This window comes from Sinocyclocheilus rhinocerous, unplaced genomic scaffold (genome assembly GCF_001515625.1).
Source record: "Sinocyclocheilus rhinocerous isolate Xijiao unplaced genomic scaffold, SAMN03320098_v1.1 scaffold1214, whole genome shotgun sequence".
In the NCBI taxonomy this organism is placed as follows: Eukaryota; Metazoa; Chordata; class Actinopteri; order Cypriniformes; family Cyprinidae; genus Sinocyclocheilus; species Sinocyclocheilus rhinocerous.
This window is the reverse complement of record NW_015627891.1, coordinates 190092-208535: the sequence shown is the minus strand read 5'-3', so window position 1 is coordinate 208535 and position 18444 is coordinate 190092. Positions and strand designations below refer to the sequence as shown.

The 18444-nt window shown below is 35.8% G+C and overlaps 2 protein-coding genes across 3 annotated transcripts in view; both read left to right on the top strand.

The window, feature by feature from the left end:
* Positions 1–964: 964 nt before the first annotated feature.
* pygl (phosphorylase, glycogen, liver) lies at positions 965–11569 on the top strand. The gene is made up of 20 exons (XM_016548071.1): positions 965–1245; positions 3770–3871; positions 3945–4023; positions 4124–4227; positions 4858–4992; positions 5077–5188; positions 5593–5675; positions 5922–6059; positions 6238–6330; positions 7100–7246; positions 7778–7941; positions 8024–8138; positions 8221–8322; positions 8544–8691; positions 8838–8896; positions 9475–9616; positions 9699–9906; positions 10020–10154; positions 10228–10294; positions 11204–11569. Exons 1-20 carry the CDS (start codon positions 1003–1005, stop codon positions 11390–11392), a joined length of 2565 nt encoding a protein of 854 aa, XP_016403557.1. The 5' UTR covers positions 965–1002; the 3' UTR covers positions 11393–11569.
* A 3560-nt stretch (positions 11570–15129) lies between these two features.
* Positions 15130–18444, top strand: part of nin (ninein (GSK3B interacting protein)) — a 21184-nt gene continuing 17869 nt past the window's right edge. For both annotated transcript variants that reach the window (XM_016548061.1, XM_016548048.1), the window contains exons 1-4: positions 15130–15231; positions 15309–15500; positions 15779–15866; positions 17462–17634. In XM_016548061.1, coding sequence (XP_016403547.1) covers positions 15184–15231; positions 15309–15500; positions 15779–15866; positions 17462–17634 — 501 coding nt within the window. In that variant the 5' untranslated portion in view covers positions 15130–15183. The remainder of the gene's footprint in view (positions 15232–15308; positions 15501–15778; positions 15867–17461; positions 17635–18444) is intronic.

Sequence of the window (18444 nt, the reverse complement as noted above, 5' to 3'; positions counted from 1 at the left end):
CAAAAAAGTACAAAAAGTTTAAGCATATAATGATGAAAAAAATTAAGATCTGGGTCAACATCAAAATAATAAGAATCAATTGTAGGGAAATCAAAGGGCTTAAAGGTCTCTTTGTTGGAATCAATATAAACAGTAGTATACAATAACCTAATCAAAATACAATAAATAGCTGGTAATAAATATATTGAGCCAAACTGAACACTTGCCTTCCTTTGTTTTGGTGGATTTTGTGTAGGTGGATGAACAATAAGTTTGTCTATTTCAGATATGCAATGTCACCTCTCTCTCAGGCTGCCCAGTGCCTTCATTGCTGGAAGTAATTCTCTCCTTCTAATATTATTATTTAAAGAAGCTAATAATTTAACTAATTATTACATTTTTCAAGAATTTTTGACTGAAGCCCTACAAAACATGAATTAAAATTAAATTAATTAAAATTAAAGTAATAAAAAAAAAGATGTGCCTTCAAGTGACTGTGTGAGCTGCATTATTATGTATTTTGGAAAGTATTTTTAACGTCAAGTCATCGATAAAAAAAAAAAAAGTTCAACAAGTCCAAAGGGGAAGGGTGAACAATAAGTTTGTCTATTTCAGATATGCAATGTCACCTCTCTCTCAGGCTGCCCAGTGCCTTCATTGCTGGAAGTAATTCTCTCCTTCTAATATTATTATTTAAAGAAGCTAATAATTTAACTAATTATTACATTTTTCAAGAATTTTTGACTGAAGCCCTACAAAACATGAATTAAAATTAAATTAAAAAAAATTAAAGTAATAAAAAAAAAGATGTGCCTTGAAGTGACTGTGTGAGCTGCATTATTATGTATTTTGGAAAGATTTTTAACGTCAAGTCATCGATAAAAAAAAAAAAAAAGTTCAACAAGTCCAATGAGAGAGAGAGAGAGAGACAGAGAGATACACTTTCTGCTCCTCCCACTGTGCCTCCTATAAAAATATGGGGCTCGTGACCACAGGCGCTCGGTGTAACCGCTGATCTTCAGGATGGCGACTCCTCTAACGGACCAGGAGAAGCGCAAGCAGATCAGCATCAGAGGGATCGTCGGTGTGGAGAATGTGGCAGAGCTGAAGAAGGGCTTTAACCGGCACCTGCACTTCACGCTGGTCAAAGACAGGAACGTCGCGACGCCGCGCGATTATTATTTCGCGCTCGCGCACACGGTGCGTGATCACCTGGTGGGCCGCTGGATCCGAACACAGCAGTTCTACTATGAGGCTGACCCGAAGGTGAGTCCAGAAAAAAAAAAGTCTTAAAAAAAGAGTCCACGTGGTAACTTTTGTTTGAAACTTTTAGCTACAGCTAAAATTAATTATCGAAATGTAATTTGGAAAAATTGGATTTGTATTAGGCCTACGTTAACAATATATCCTTTTATTGAAATATAAGGCAAATATTTTCACTTTAACTCAAACGTATTAATGATGATTTTGAACTGTTCTTGAACGTTTCTGTTTTTTGTCACTGTTGTAGTAAGCTGTCAGTCGGGTTAATTATGTGTGTGTTTCACTCACTTTCCTGACGAGCGTGACTGACGCGCTGCAAACAGAGAGCTGTATATCTAATTTCTGTTCGCCTTCAGCATTCTTTAGAGCATTTGCAGTACATTAGTAAGGCAGACGTAAGTGTCGTTATGTACCGAAGCTTTCAAAACAAAATGAACGGTTCAAAAACGTAAATATATAAAAGTGCAGAGAGCAATGTTATGCATTTGCCGCCTTCTCCTGCAGCGTCGTTACTAAGCAACGGGGTAAACAGCTGCTGGCATGATGACGCAAACGAACCGCGGTTCAGACCCAAATATAATAATATGAACGCAGTCCAGCGGGGGCAGGGGGAGGGGGGAGCAATCGAACTCAGGTTCGGACCAGGCAAGCGAACCAAGTGTGAAAGCACCCTAAGTCTGGTGTAGGGGTGGTCGATATGGCAAAAATATCATATCACGATTTTTTTCAGGAAAATCACGATTCACGATTTTATGATGATTCTTTGTCATGATTGTTTAACTATTTTGCAAGTTGTCTGAGCAGTACAGCCCAATTTCCCTATTTTAAAAACAAAACCTTACAAGGTAAAAATATAAAATAAAAAAGAATAGCAGACATTTAGGCTAGAGTGGGCAAAAATAAAAAATCTTTGTCATTATTTTGTCTTGTTATCAAAAAATAAGAACAAAGATATACAAATAAAACAAACAGTGCTTTATTTTTCAGGTACAGTAGGTGTATTTATTAGTAGCATTCAAGAAATTCAAAACAAACAAACAAACAAAAAAATGCTGGGTTGTTTCAACCCAACTTTGGGCCAAATATGGACTAACCCAAATTTTGGGTTAAAATTTTAATGTCAAAATTGAACCCAACAGCTGGGTTAGTCGATATTTGACCCAAAGGGTTGGGTTGAAAAACCCCCAGCATTTTTTAGAGTGAATGAACAAATATAAAAATAAAACACTATAAACACTTCACTGTATAAGTTATGGATTCTTATTAAAGCAACTGTATTAAAGTTCTTCAGTCAAGAGCAGTGAGTAATTTTTCTCTTTGTTTTGTTGTTTTATTAACATTAAAGGGATAGTTTACCCAAAAATGAAAATTCTGTCATCATTTACTCACTCTCAAGTTGTTTTAATCCTGAATGAGTTTCTTCTGTTGAACATAAAAGTTATTTTGAAGAACGTTGGTAACCAAACAGTTGCTGCTCCCCAGTGACTTCCATAGTATCAAAGTCAATGGGGACCTGCAACTGTTTGGTTACCCACATTCTTCAAAATATATTTTTTTGTGTTCAGCACAAAAGAAAAATTAATATGGGTTTGGGACAACATGAGAGTAAATAATGACAGAATTTAAATTTTTGGGTGAACTATTGTTTAATGACAAGCGGCAGCATGTTTAGTACTGTTAGTCTGCTGTTGCTTTAAAGGAACACTCCACTATTTTTGAAAATAGGCAAATTTTCCAACTCCCCTGTACTAAGACCGACGGAAAATGAAAAGTTGCGATTTTCTAGGCCGATATGGCTAGGAACTATACTCTCATTCAAATGAACGGTCTAATCAGATTCAATGATCTATGCTAAGCTACAGCTAAAAGTGCTACCGCCAGACCTGGAGATCGGCTGAATGGATTCAAAAACGGTAAAACTCAACTGTTTAACTCTAGGGGAGTTGGAAAATGAGCCTATTTGCAAAAATAGTGGAGTGTTCCTTTAAGACACGCATCTAATATACAGGCACGCATCTGTTTTTCTCAACGGTGTACTTTCACTTTAGACATAACCAACTGTTTTTATATGTAAACCTTGTGCGTTTTTGACAGTATTAGTGCAGTCAGACTCGAAAGATAACTTAGTCCAGGAATCAGGCGCTGACCGGCTTTTAGTGTGCGTGCGCTGTTTCAACCATTATGTTTCAACGTGTAACGTGCAGGTGTTTTAATCGTTGAAACATAATACATAACAAGCAAGTTTTATGGATTCAAATAATAAAATAAAAAATTATTTTAGTGTATTTATTGTGATTTCCTGTCCTGGAAAACTTATGAAAATTCATACAATTTTAAACCTTCTGTTGTAAATGATTTTTTTCTAGTTATGCACAATTTATGTAAAATCACTATAATTTGTTTTAGTAATGAAAAATAATTTGGCATAATTTGCACCCAATGCATAATGCAAGAATGCTTTGTTAGATTTTTATTTATTTATTTATTTATTTATTTTGTGTGTTCTATATATTTCTGTGTGCTTCAGCGTGTATATTACCTGTCACTGGAGTTCTACATGGGTAGGGCGCTCCAGAACACCATGATTAATCTGGGTCTGCAGAATGCCTGTGATGAGGCTATCTACCAGGTGAGAGAGGACTAAACACTTGTCCATCCATCTGTGTGTCTGGCTTTCTGTAAATCTCTCTTTTTCCTTTTAGCTGGGGTTGGATATGGAGGATCTGGAAGAGATGGAAGAAGATGCCGGATTAGGCAACGGAGGGCTGGGAAGATTAGCTGGTCTCTCTTTCTCTCTCTCTCTCTCTCACACACACTCTATACAAATAATATACCATAATATAAGTTAGCGATATTTATTGTGTGTGTGCCCGATCCACAGCTTGTTTTCTTGATTCCATGGCGACTCTGGGTCTGGCTGCTTATGGGTATGGGATTCGTTATGAGTATGGAATCTTCAACCAGAAAATCAAAGATGGCTGGCAGGTGAATTCACCCAGATTTCCTTAATTTATGCATTAAGTTCCCATATGCAAACTTCTGATGTCCTAATACAGTTAGCTATAGTAGTTCTGACCCATATATCAAAAATATATTTTTAAATATATTTTGGAATGCAAAAAAAGTGTCAAAATATATTCCTATTTAAATAAATATATTTTCTGTGGTTTTAGTTACTTGTAATTTTTATATATTTTTAATCTACTTGTGCAAAATTTATGTTTAAAAACATATATATATATTGCATTTCCACAACATTTTGGGTACTCTGCAATTTGCAATACTTGTAGGACAGTGTCTGCATAAAAATCAATGTATATGGGCCAGGAGTTCACTGCATTTGTGGTCACTGGCCTGGTGCATGTGAGCTTGTCACAGAGCTGATAATACTGGACCAATAGGGATCTTGTGCCAGCAGCAGTAGGCTGATAAGAAACAGCGGCTCGATTTATTTGCAGAAGGACAGTGATAATGGTGTGTTTGTGCAGTGAAAATGCTCATTTTAAAAAATAGACACATTTGAACTTTAACCTGCCCTAGATTTGAGTACTATGTCCTCCAGTGCAGATCGAAACTGGTGACCTCTTTCATCATCGCTATATCACTGTCTATTAGGTTGAGGAGGCGGATGATTGGTTGAGGTATGGTAACCCCTGGGAGAAAGCCCGTCCTGAGTTCATGCTGCCCGTGCATTTCTATGGCCGTGTAGAGGAAGAGGATGGGAAGGAGCCGAAATGGGTCGATACACAGGTATCAACACAGTTACACGAATAAATACACACTAACAAGATAGCGGTACTCTGGCCAGGTTTGTAATGCATGTTTGTGGTATAGGTGGTCCTGGCCATGCCGTACGACACGCCAATCCCTGGATACATGAACAACACGGTGAACACAATGCGCTTGTGGTCTGCGCGCGCACCCAACGACTTCAACCTGCGAGACTGTGAGTCATTCACACAACACATTACCAATCCATATTACATATAAGATAAACACGATAAAAGCAATTTTTGACTAAAGTCAGCTTCAAAATGAAAATGTACCCTATTTCCTGGTCTTATTGTGAACAATTCATGTCTTTATTTGTCTGTTTTCAGTTTAACCAGTATTTATCAATTTAAAATGGAATCTAATTAATGTTAAATATGAATTATACTAATTTAAATTACTATCAAATATTAAACAGTCAATTTAACCAGTATTTAACTATTTGAAGTGGAAATTACTATTAAATATTAAATTAAATTGAAATGACTATGAAATATTAAATATCAGACACCTGAAATCAGTGCCACTGGAATTTCTATGGAATAATTCAATGACGGATGTTTTCTTTTCTTTTCACAGTTAATGTTGGTGATTACATTCAGGCAGTTTTGGACCGTAACTTGGCAGAAAACATTTCCCGCGTACTCTATCCAAATGACAATGTAAGTTTTTTCACCCTTTTTCTCTGAGTGCTCAGGCAGATTGAAGTTGAAATGGCTTTTCTGCATTTAAACTGTATTAATCTGCATTAGTTATTGTGTGCAGAAAAGTAGGTTTCAATTATCCAGTGTAAGTGCATCAGAAGGTTAATCTCACTTCTGATTCCAGATGAGATTGTAGCACAAACACACTCTCCATTATGTCATTTTGTAGTTTGACACTGACACTGGAATTTGTGGGTGTTGTAGTTCTTTGAAGGAAAGGAGCTGCGGTTGAAGCAGGAATATTTTGTGGTGGCAGCGACTTTACAAGATGTGATTCGGCGCTTTAAGACTTCAAAGAGGAACTGCTCTGGACCGTTGTCATTTGACAGCTTCCCTGATAAGGTCTGTTTTTGCTATACACTTTACACTAAACATCTCACTAGACCTGAAACAAGCATTCCACACTGTAATTCTGCAGGCACTTACCACCCACGCTAGTCACTACATTAGTGCTTTGCGTTATGTAATGAACTTTTAAGTAATGTACTTGTGTGATTCTGCATGTGTGTGTGTGTGTCAGGTTGCTATCCAGTTGAATGATACTCATCCTGCTATGGCCATCCCTGAGCTGATGAGGATATTTGTGGACATTGAGAAACTAGACTGGGACACAGTAAGATTTATGAATAATTCATGATTGTCTAATTTGAATAATCCTGTGACACACGCTTTTACTGACACAATAGAATAATAATGATACAACATTCCTATCATACGTTTTAAATGTTTAGTATTTTTACTATTGATTTTAAGATTCAGTATTCAGTAATGTTGAAGGAGGAAATTAGAAAACAAAAATGAATATAAAATGTATAAATGAAATGTTTACAAAGCCAGGCCTGAAAGCTTAAGCATATTTAAAAATGCGTTGACGCTTTTATGAAATCATACTTATGTAATCTATGTACTTCAAGATTACGTCAGAACAGGCTAAAGGTCTTTAAGAGGAGCTTGTAATTAATATTAGCTTGAATTAGCTTTTATTTTTAAATGTTCAGTTTTAGTTTTATGTTTATACTTTTAAGTATGTTTTAATATTAATATGCTTTTGTCATTTTTATTAGTTTTTTATTTCTATATACAGTGGCTTTAATTCATTTTTATTTAAGTTTTAGTTTTATTACATTTAGTTCTTCAACTTATTTCAGTTAGTTGCTAGGGCAACATTTCTATTTTCTAATCTTATAATTAAGAATTTTTAAGTCTTTTATCTAATAAATGTTATTTTATATCAGCGTTATTTTAATTATTTTTAATAGTTTTAGTTGTAGTTAACAACAACAACAACACTGGTTAGGGCAGACTTTTTTTTTTGTACAGTCAGTCGATTTTGTCGAAGCAACATGATTACTGAAAATAAGTTCTTCTGTGTGAGTATCTAGGCCTGGAATATCACTAAACAAACGTTTGCATACACAAACCACACGGTTCTGCCTGAAGCTCTGGAGCGCTGGCCGGTCGAACTGATGGAGAAACTTTTACCCCGACACCTGCAGATCATATACAGGATCAACCAAATACACTTGGATGTGAGTACTCTTACAAGAAACTCAGGAAAACTGCATTTACTTTATTATTTATAAGCCATTATCCAGTTGAAGACAGCTCTAATGGTCCAAATGGAGGATTTGTCAATTTAAGTAAACTTTTGTGGATGAATTTGTCTTCAAAATGGTACAGAAAATGTGTACTAGCGCCCCCTACAGTATAACCATGAAAATACGGATTCTAGGAGCACAATTATAGCTAAAATATATTTAGACTTGACTTATACTTTTTTATAAGTATAAGTCAAGTATACTTAAATGTCATTTTAAATATATTTCTGAGAAGTACATAAAGCCCATTTCTGAGAAGTACATAAAAAGTAGACTAAAAGTATACTTTCCTATTTTTAGTTTAAAAGAAGTATACTAATAGCACACTTGAATAAACTTCTTTTTCGTAAGGGTAAGTAAACCCCCATGCACACTTACATTTAGAGCAGAAACCAAATTAATGTTTTTGTATGTATATGTGTGTGTGTGCGTGTGTGTGTGTGTGTGTGTGTGTCTTTGTAGCATATAGCATCTCTGTTTCCAGATGATATGGATCGAATCTGCAGGATGTCTCTGATCGAGGAGGAAGGGGGAAAGCGAGTAAACATGGCACATCTCTGCATTGTGGGCTCACACAAAGTCAATGGAGTTGCAGAGATTCACTCCGACATCGTCAAAAGAGACGTGTAGGCTTCTCTTTCTTGCTCTCTTACATATATACAATGCTACAATGTTTTTTTAAACTGACTTTAAATTTTGATCCTTTAGATTCCGAGACTTCAACGAGCTTGAACCGGAGAAATTTCAGAATAAAACAAATGGCATCACACCACGACGCTGGCTGCTTCTCTGCAACCCAGGACTCGCTGATCTGATCGCAGAGGTCCAACACACACAGTGTTTTTATAACATATTTTTTCAGTTTCCAAAAAAAATTTTCATATGTTTTGTTTGTGTGCTTCTAGGCTATCGGTGAAGAGTATGTGAAAGATCTAAATCAACTGCAGAAGCTGAATGATCTGGTTGACTACGACGCTTTCATCCGAGATGTAGCCAAAGTCAAACAGGTTAGAAAACACACACTCCTCTCATGTCAATAAATTTGTAGATCTTATTAATCTAGGAGATAATGTCTTTGTTTTTTCCTCCTCTTTATATAATTGTTCACTACTTTTGAGGTACTTTTAGGCATTTCTGACTCAAATGAATGAAAATAGTCAAAAGATTTGGTCATTTTAATTCTAAGTGAGTTCCAGTTCATTTTTGGCGCGTTTCATTGTGTGTGTAGGATAACAAGCTGAAGTTTGCCCAGTATTTAGAGAAGGTGTACAAGGTGGACATAAATCCCGCATCCATGTTTGATGTCCATGTGAAAAGAATCCATGAATACAAACGACAGCTGCTCAACTGCCTCCACGTCATCACCATGTACAACCGTATGTTCAGAAACGCAAACACACACTCGCACACATTAATTAAGCTGTCATTTTTATTTAATGTTTTAGACACTCCTTTAACTAAACAATGAAAATTGCATCACAAAATAAGATACTGAAGAATGTTTCAACTGTTTCACACACAGGCATCAAAAGGAGCCCCATTAAACCGTTTGTACCACGGACTGTGATTATCGGTGGAAAGGTAAAACAAACAACCTTTTCTGAACACACTCACATGCACTGATTTGCAATATGTTCATGTTCAAAAGGTTTAGGTTTAGTAAAATGATTTAATGTTTTTGAAAGAAGTCTCTTATACTCACCAAGGCTGCATTTCTTTGATTACTGTAAAAACAGTAGCATTGTGAAATATTATCACAATTTCTATTTTAATATATTTTAAAATGTAATTTATTCTTGTGATGACAAAGCTGAATTTTCAGCAGCCATTATTCCAGTCTTCGGTGTGACATTCTAATAGGCTGATTTGGTGCTTAAGAAGCATTTCTCATTATTATCAGTGTTGTGCTGCTGAATATTTTTGTGGAAACTGTGATTTCAGGATTCTTTGATAAATAGAAAGTTCAAAAGAACAGCATTTATTTGAAATGGAAAACTTTTTCGACGTTATAAATGCCTGTACTGCAGCTTTTAATACATTTAATGCGTTCTTGCTGAACAGAAGTATTTTGTTTGTTTTTTTGTTTTTTCAAAATAAAAATCATTACTAACCTCAACATTTGAATAAGAGTGTATGATTTACTACATATGTTTATGCAGGCTGCTCCTGGATATCACATGGCAAAGATGATCATTAAGTTGATCACCTCCGTCGCTGATGTTGTGAATAACGATCCTGTGATCGGCCGAAAACTGAAGGTCATTTACCTGGAGAACTACAGAGTGTCACTGGCAGAGAAAGGTAACATACACCCTCACAGTTAACATAAGTATGAGATGAGTGTATTGATGAATAAATGTATGATTATGTGTTTTATGTGCAGTGATTCCAGCTACAGACCTGTCAGAGCAGATCTCCACTGCAGGTACAGAGGCTTCTGGGACAGGAAACATGAAGTTCATGCTGAATGGGGCGCTGACCATTGGCACTATGGATGGTGCCAACGTGGAGATGGCAGAAGAAGCCGGAGAAGAAAACCTCTTCATCTTTGGCATGAGGGTGGAAGATGTAGCAAAGATGGATAAAGAAGGGTAGGGAATGAGATGAAAAAATTATATACTTGGAAATAAATGCTGAGTAAATATCATGCTATCTTTGAAGACATTAACCATTCCTTTGTGTGTGTGTGTGTGTGTGTGTGCAGCTATGATGCATTACAATATTATGAGAGTCTTCCAGAGCTGAAACAAGCCATAAATCAGATTAAAAGTGGCTATTTCTCACCGAAACAGCCTGAGATGTTCAGTGACATCATCAACATGCTGTTCCATCATGATCGGTAAAACACTCACGCTTTCTTTTTGAAATTCTTAACTACAAAATCCCTCACGCTCTCTTAAACTGTCCTCCAGGTTTAAAGTTTTCGCAGACTACGAGTCTTACGTGAAGTGTCAAGAGAGAGTCAGCGCTCTGTATAAGGTGAACATTATCACACAAACACATCAGAGATTCATTTAATGTTCAACATTCATTTCACGAGTGATGGGCGCTTTTGAAATAGTGCTTCATGAAGCTTCAAAACCTTTGCCAAACTTTTGTTTCAAATCAGTGATTTGCAGCACATATCAAACTGGCCAGGTCACATGATTTTAGCGAACAAGGCTTTGTAATAGATGGTTTTAACTGATCTTGGGTCAGTTTTATAATGTAGGTTCAGTTTTAATTAATTGAATAAAATTTAATCAACATGCATTTCTAATAAAAACGGACAGTGATAGTTTTTAAATGACCATCATAAAAGGTACGCCACGCGGCGGTTATTAAAGGCCTTCTGAAGCGAATCAATGTGTTTGTGTAAGAAAAATATACAGTATATATTTAAAACATTATAAATTGTATTCTCTAGCTTCCGCTAATTGTCGTACGCGCATTCAGGAGAGAGTGACGTTCCAGTGGATGAACTATCCCTTTAATAAATTACACTTTTATAAAAAAAAATGTAATTGGTTTGTAAAAGGTGTCCGTATGCATGTTTGTAACAGTGAATCATTTTAAGAATTAATTCAGTTGATTCAGAGTTTCTAAAAGCATTGTTTCTCCCATCACTGCTTTACATTTCATTTAATTCAATGACATTCAGTGACACATCATCATTACTCATTTACTGACTCAGTTTGTTCATTTCCAGCTCCAAGCTATTTTTTCTGTGAAACACATAAGGTGAATTTTAAGAATCTTGTGATTTAAGAAGTGAGACTTAAGTATGATTACACGGTTCTTTTCTATATAGCAACAGTTCAAAGTGACCATGGCTGTCAAGCTCTAAAAAAATACAAAGAGACCCTAAAAGTGCAATTGAAATAGTTCATATTTCTCTGTGTTGGACAGGATCAGAGAGAGTGGACTCGTGTGGTAATTAAGAACATTGCGGCTTCTGGAAAGTTCTCCAGTGACCGCACCATTAAAGAGTACGCCACTGAGATCTGGGGAGTGGAGCCCACTGACCTGAAGATTCCTCCACCCAGCGAACCACGTGAAGCTCTGGAGGAAACCGCTCGCGCCCTGCGCAAGAACTGAACACGTCAGCATAGTGTCATAGAATCATGAGAAGACTTGTTACATTAATTAATATAATTAGCCTACTTAACTTAGTATGAATTCATTTTTAGTTTTTGCTTTCAAGTTTTTCAAATGTTCATGCATGGAGTGCCTTGTACTAGCAAAAAGCTCAAATAAATCTCATATTTTCATTCAACATTTGAGTTAGTTTATTCATATAGTCTTAGTAAATATTTTGATTTTATGGAAAATGTATTAGAAAAATTAGAAAATGACTAAGTACATGAGAGGCAGAGGACAAAGAGTTTCATGGGTCAACATACAGACATTCTGCACTTTTATAGTACAAAAGAAAATGAAAGTTTTACCAGAGCAAGGGCTTGCAACACCAAAGTTGTGGGTTCTATTCCAATGCTAAACAAATCACCCAGAATACACCATAAGCATCCAGCAAATAAATAAATGTAATATACACAATTGTTCAATGTTTTATATTTGAAAAAAAAAAAAATATATATATATATATATATATAACACTTGTTTTGAACTGCCTATTCAGTCGAGAATCCTGAAAAAAGTATCATGGTTTACTATTCATCATCATTATTATTATTAAAAATAATAAGACATACTTATAAAATAGACATCATAGTAAAACACAATCATTTTCAGCTGTGAGAATAAGAAATGTTACTTGAGCTTTGCCATCGCAGGAGTAAATTGCATTTTAGAATATATTAAAATAGAAATGTTATTACAATATTACGGTTTTACTTTATTTTTTGATAAAGTAAAAGCAGCTTTGGTGAGCATAAATGACTTTTGAACTGCAGTGTAAATTGTATTACTACTCTGCAGTGCTTTGACAATGCTGTAAATCAAGCTAATAAATCCTTCACTGTACTGAGAGTGAAAAAGGAAGAAAAACACAAGTTCAACAGGTGTGTAGTTCCATCGCTGCCCTGCCGGAGTCGCTGTTGCGCGCTGTGATTCTGCTCGTCTCCTCCTCTTCCTCCTGCAGGGCCTTTCAAAATCTCCCTGACCGCCCCATTATAACAGACAATGTAGCACACTGACCCGACAGTATTGAAGTCCAGAACTTTGTTTCTTTAATAGTGAAAAATTGTTTATTATTTTCTTTCACCACAAAACATGTTTGATAAATGAAGTGAAATCGAAGTGGCGGTGTTCTTAGCATGGGTGTGTATTTTGCGTGTTTAATGTTGTGTTTGTGTATTTAATGTTGCTGTGTATGTATGTTGCTAAGAGTCACTGTTACGGACTGATGACCTCGATCATCTGAGATTGCAGAATTGTAGCCATGTGATGAAAGTAGTTTTGGTTTTCAACAGGTTGTGGCACTGTTTCTATAATGACTAATTGTTTAAAAGCCATGCAAAACTAAGTGGAAACAGAATTAGGCACCACAGTGATGGAATGAGTCTTCTGTCTGCAACTGAATCAAACCATCTGTTCATTTAAATGTCTCCGATGATCATTCTGCAGTGTGTGTCTGTCATTGTCCTCCTTTGTGTCTGTGTCTCCCTGCTGGACAATTGTGTGATGCTGAAATCTCTATGATTGCTTTTTATTTTTTATTGGATTGCTGAAATGCTGATGATTCTTTCAGTTTATTATGAGTGAATTATTACAGAGAGATTTCTCCGATTTCTCTTTTTCTATTCTAGCCCTGTATGGGACCTGTTGCTTTCAGATACTATAACAGAGCTTCAATGGGTGCCGCTCGCTCATGACCAACAAACCAGACTTTATACATGTATATGATTTTATGTAGTGAAATTATTTGGGGAAAAAAATATTAAAAATATTTATTCTAGCAGTATGTTTGTTGTATTGTGATTACTTGTGCATCATTTTACATGGTAAAAAAAAACAGTTAGTCATAGAAAACCTGCTTCTATCAGAGAATTTAAAATTTGTGATTTCCAGATATCATAATTTGCATTTATGCATGTGGCATATAAAATTAATACAATTTAAAAATAATTTAATAATATTAATAATGTATATTAATTTTAAATAATTAATCAATAATAATAAATATTAAATAAAAAAATTAATAAGTCTGTTTAATTTGATACACAGACCGGTTCAGTTTGAGCGCGAGCTCCGGATCAAACTAATGGACTTATAGCCGCGTAACGGAGAGAGAGCGTGCATCTGTGAAATATATGATTAATAAATAATAATAAATATTTTTTTAAAAATGTAATAAGTCTGTTTAATTTGATACAATTATGCTCAGTCTGAAATTATTTCTTAAAGTGGAATTTTGAGCCAATCTCAATTAAAATAATTATGAATAAAAAATGAAATGAAATGAATGCCAAAAAATTCAATATGATTATCACAAATGAATGGAAAAGACAAAGGATTAAATTGGATAAAAGTTGTGGTTACCCTGTTTACAGCTACTTTTGTATTAAAATTGATATGATATTATATATTACAGTCATATTTGTTCAGATTGTGATTTAATAGTGTTTGACATAAATGGATGATTCTGTACATTTTATATGGTTAGAAAAAAAATGCCCCTGAGAATTAGTTCCCACATGTTACCTCGTCCATATATCCGGGTGACTCTGAATCTGTTCTTCCTGAATAGAGGGACACCTGGCCACTCTCAAACGTCCTTGTAAGGGGCCGGTGATGATGTCATTGACAAGGAGCAGATGGATACCAAACCCCTCCCCTTTTTTGTGTTTATGTGTGTGCACCATCCACTGAAGAATAATAAAGGAATACACAGACTTCTATGCTTGTAAGGCTTTCAGAGGGGTCAGGGCTCCTTGGGACAAAAGACACCTGCAGCCGAGTGTGTTTGATTGTGTTCATCTCAGATGTTATAAATTGTGTGTCCTGACGTTGGCCTCTCTCATCTGTGCTCCGCTCTGCATTTAGCCCACAGATCTCTTCTCTTCCTGAGCGGAGGGATTGAGTGTGTCAGAAATAGTGCTGTAGGTCTGTATGTGCTCTCCATTTTTGTGGCTCAAGCTTTAATGTTCCATCTTGAATCTTATATACTCTTTAATAGCTATGAGCACGAAGTTCAAGGACATGTTTAAAGTCTTAAAAGAAATAAAAAATGTGTAATATTGGCCAATAACGTGTATGTACAGATATTTTGTGCACCCCTAATAAGCATATTATTGTACACTTAATGCAAAAAATTGGTACCTGACATAAAAATGGAAATAAGCCCAAAGATATAAAAGATTTCTATATACTCTTTATCCGACTGAAAAGGTCATGGAAATCCATTAGTCAAGTGTGGGAATGTTGTACTGCTGTTATGAAAGCTGTAGTCCTTTAATGGCTGACAGCCAATACAGCCTCCTTGGTAAAAGTGAGCGGTGTGAGTGTGTCAAGCACTTGCGCTTGATCTCTTTGTTGCTCCTGTCCATTTTTTTGTCTCTCACTCTGGTTATTGATGGCTCTTTTTGCATCCTTGTGTTTTGAACAAGATGTTGGAGTTATTGTGAGCGGAGGTGAACTATCGGCCTAAATAAGCTAAATATCAGTGGATGGGATTTGTAATTCTGTTTGTGTCTCTGTAGGAAGATGTAAAATATTTCTATATGCTCCTTATCCAACTGAAAAAGTCACGGAAATCCATTAGTCAACTGTGGGAACGTTGTTCCGCTGTTATGAAAGCTGTAGTCCTTTAATGGCTGACAGCCAATACAGCCTCCTTGGTAAAAGTGAGCGGTGTGAGTGTGTCAAGCACTTGCGCTTGATCTCTTTGTTGCTCCTGTCCATTTTTTTGTCTCTCACTCTGGTTATTGATGGCTCTTTTTGCATCCTTGTGTTTTGAACAAGATGTTGGAGTTATTGTGAGTGGAGGTGAACTATCGGCCTAAATAAGCTAAATATCAGTGGATGGGATTTGTAATTCTGTTTGTCTCTGTAGGAAAGGCTGATGGATGGAGCGAGGGACCAATATGAGGAACGATTGAAAGAGGTGTTTGAGAGTTTTGATGGCAGCGGTTTGGGCTCTCTGAGTCCTGAAGAACTGACCGATCTCTGCCGGGCCCTTCAGCTGGAGGAGAACACACTGAACACACTCTTACACACACTGCTGGAGGACCAGATCCGTGCACGGGTGAGAGATAATAATATATACACATGCGTCAAATTAGTCATTTTATTTTATTTTAATGTCATTTTTTTGTGTATTTGTGTGTGTGTGTTAAATTTAATACTGAGACATTAAATACGGTTAATGGTCAAGAGAGTGTGGTTTACATTTCAGAAACTTTGTAGTTTGTTCAAAACCCAAACCAAACAACTTTTTAGAGCATCTAAAACACGAGACTGCATAGTCTTGATAAACATTGGTGAAAAGAGGAGTGATTACCTGCTACTGTTTTGATTTTTCAGGTTGATTTTGAACAGTTTAAGGATGCGCTGATCCTTGTGTTATCAAGCACGAACACAAATGATCCAGAAGAATGTCTTGAACGACCAGGTAACATCCTTATAATATCTGGGCTGGTAACCAAAAGGTTGCCGTTTTAAACCATATAATGAACGGACATGAGATCCTTAAACTTAATTGAGCATTTTAGATTATTGGCATCATGTAACCTTGCTTGCTGGAACCAATATTGTGTAAAAAGAGCAGTTTAAATCCTCAATTTTATGAATGTCTCATTAAGTTGTATAGTTATTCCATTCTAAAAATATAATCGTCTTTGGATATTGGTATTACCATTGAAGCACCCTTTTCAAACAATATCTATACATGCTTTGATGTTACATAAAAGTCACCAAAACCTTTAGAAATAAATATATATTTATTAATCCTATATATCAATTTAGGTCTAATATAGTATATGTTTACAGCTGTTCATTATTTGGTCTGCTTGACTTATGACTAATCTATCTACTATAATTGACACACAGTTTTTAATACAGGTTGTGATCAAGCGGTTCTGCTCAGCATTTAGAAATCATGATGTAATCAAGAATGTATTAAAAACCAGACAGCCTGAACTCAGAGAGTGAAGGGAGGATGTAAGGTTAAATCTGGATTAAGGAGGATTATTCTGAGAACAGTGAGAGTGTAAATGAAGACTATTCTATCTTAAAACAAGCTCTTCGCTAATTAGGACATCTCACAGTTAATGATGGTAGCCAGGGCATTGCTATGCGGTATGTTCTAAGTGTTTGCCTAATTATAAGCAATAGAAATGGTGATGCTTAGTAAACATTATTTCTTCATGAATCATTTCTGCTTATAAACATTTGGTAGACAGCATTTATACACACAATGTTTGTGTTACCCTGGGCTTCAATAAACAAAACTTGGCATTCATCATTTATTCATGCTCTCAAATGCATTTCAGTCACAGGTTTCTGAGGTGAACGATAAACAAACGGTTCACAGATTTTGTTCCTAAAAATGTCCTCCGCTTTTATCAAAATGTGCCACTGGTTTGATTGTTACTAATATACCATGAATGATCTTGTAATGAAATCTGCAGAGTTTATGATATAGTTTGTTTAAACTCTGTGGTGCCCATATCCATAATGATACAAAAGATTTCTATTTCAAATAAATGCTGTTCTTTTGAACTTTTAGCGTATCCTGAAAAAGGTATCATGGTTTTCACAAATATATTAAGCAGCACAACTGTTTTAAACATTGATAATAATAAGAAATGTTTCTTGAGCACCAAATCAGCATATTAGAATGATTTCTGAAGGATCATGTGACACTGAAGACTAGAAAAAATTAAATTACATTTAATTTAAATAAAATTTTAAAATGTTTAAAAAAAAAAACATTTGTAATATTTCAAAATATTACTGTTTTATGGTATCTTTAATTATTTAAAAGTTGTCTGACCTGATATATATGTAAAGATATGTGATCATTAGACATAGTGATCCCTTGTGCAAAATTTGTGAAAGAGTAGCAAGTATTTTGAAAGTTGAACTCTTGTTAGATGTCACTGTGGAGGAATGCATTTATTTTTTTGTAAGATTTATTTTTTGTAATGCATTTATTTTTTTGTCATTTTTTGTAAGTGTTGTAAGAGTCCTTTCATCTCTCCCCAGATTCCCCAGAAGTCCAGCCACGCTTCGTAAAGGGCAGTAAGCGCTATGGCCGCCGCTCTGCTCCAGAGTTCATTCATACGCAGACTGATTCATCCACACAGGCTGAAGATGAGGAGGAGAAGGATGAAGATGCTGAAGAGAGCGATGACAGGACTGTACCCAGGAAACGTGAGGTAACAAACACACACAAACATGAATAACGGTGAAGCTTAAAGGTTAAACCACATTCTTCTCGTTTGGAATCAAGCATATCTGAATACACAGATAAAGCTGAAGGTTAAAGTTGCGGTTTTCCTTCAGAAACAATCTAAATTATTCAGCCGCAACTAGCTCCAAAACACACAGTCTGGGTCTGTGTTTTGGAGCTAGTTGCGGTGTGTCTGGGTGTGTGTGTCTTTGCCCTCTGCTCTGACACCAGTTTAGTTTGAGTTAATGAGATTTCAGACTCTCAGAAGATACACCCCACTTTAACGCGAACTATTAGGCAATGACATCTCATGATGAAAAGAATTTTATCAAATTCATGCTGGCTTATGTTTGTGAGCTTTTGTGTGTGACTGGCCACGCTTTCCAGCAGGTGCACATTAATACACATTAATCTGCTGCGCAGAGTTCTCTCTGATTGTCCGATGTGTGAACAATCCTCCAGTTCTACAACAGCAGATGTGCGGGGTGTGTGTTTTGAGGGGGGTTGGGGGCTTTCTATTGACGAACAATGACCCTTCCCCACCCCCTGGATTCCATTGCACGTATTCTCCATCTGCTCCCTACACCCCTAGAAATTCACTCTGTCCATATTTAAACACACGCACACAATGATCTTGACCAAACAATAGGCAAGTAGATGATTGAGTGGCTTTTTATTTTTGCATTCAAGGATGTAGGTTTATGGCAGATTTTATATTTTAGTATATTTATTTTACTTTTTATTTTTATTTTGTTTAGTATTTATGTATTTATATATGTATATGTATGTATGTGTG

Bases quoted from the DNA above. Each gene is read 5' to 3' on its own strand.
- pygl (XM_016548071.1), top strand. From the start codon at position 1,003: ATGGCGACTCCTCTAACGGACCAGGAGAAGCGCAAGCAGATCAGCATC. The intron at 3,872-3,944 runs GTGAGAGAGGAC...TTTTCCTTTTAG, and splicing joins GTGATGAGGCTATCTACCAG to CTGGGGTTGGATATGGAGGA. The intron at 10,295-11,203 runs GTGAACATTATC...TGTGTTGGACAG, and splicing joins GAGTCAGCGCTCTGTATAAG to GATCAGAGAGAGTGGACTCG.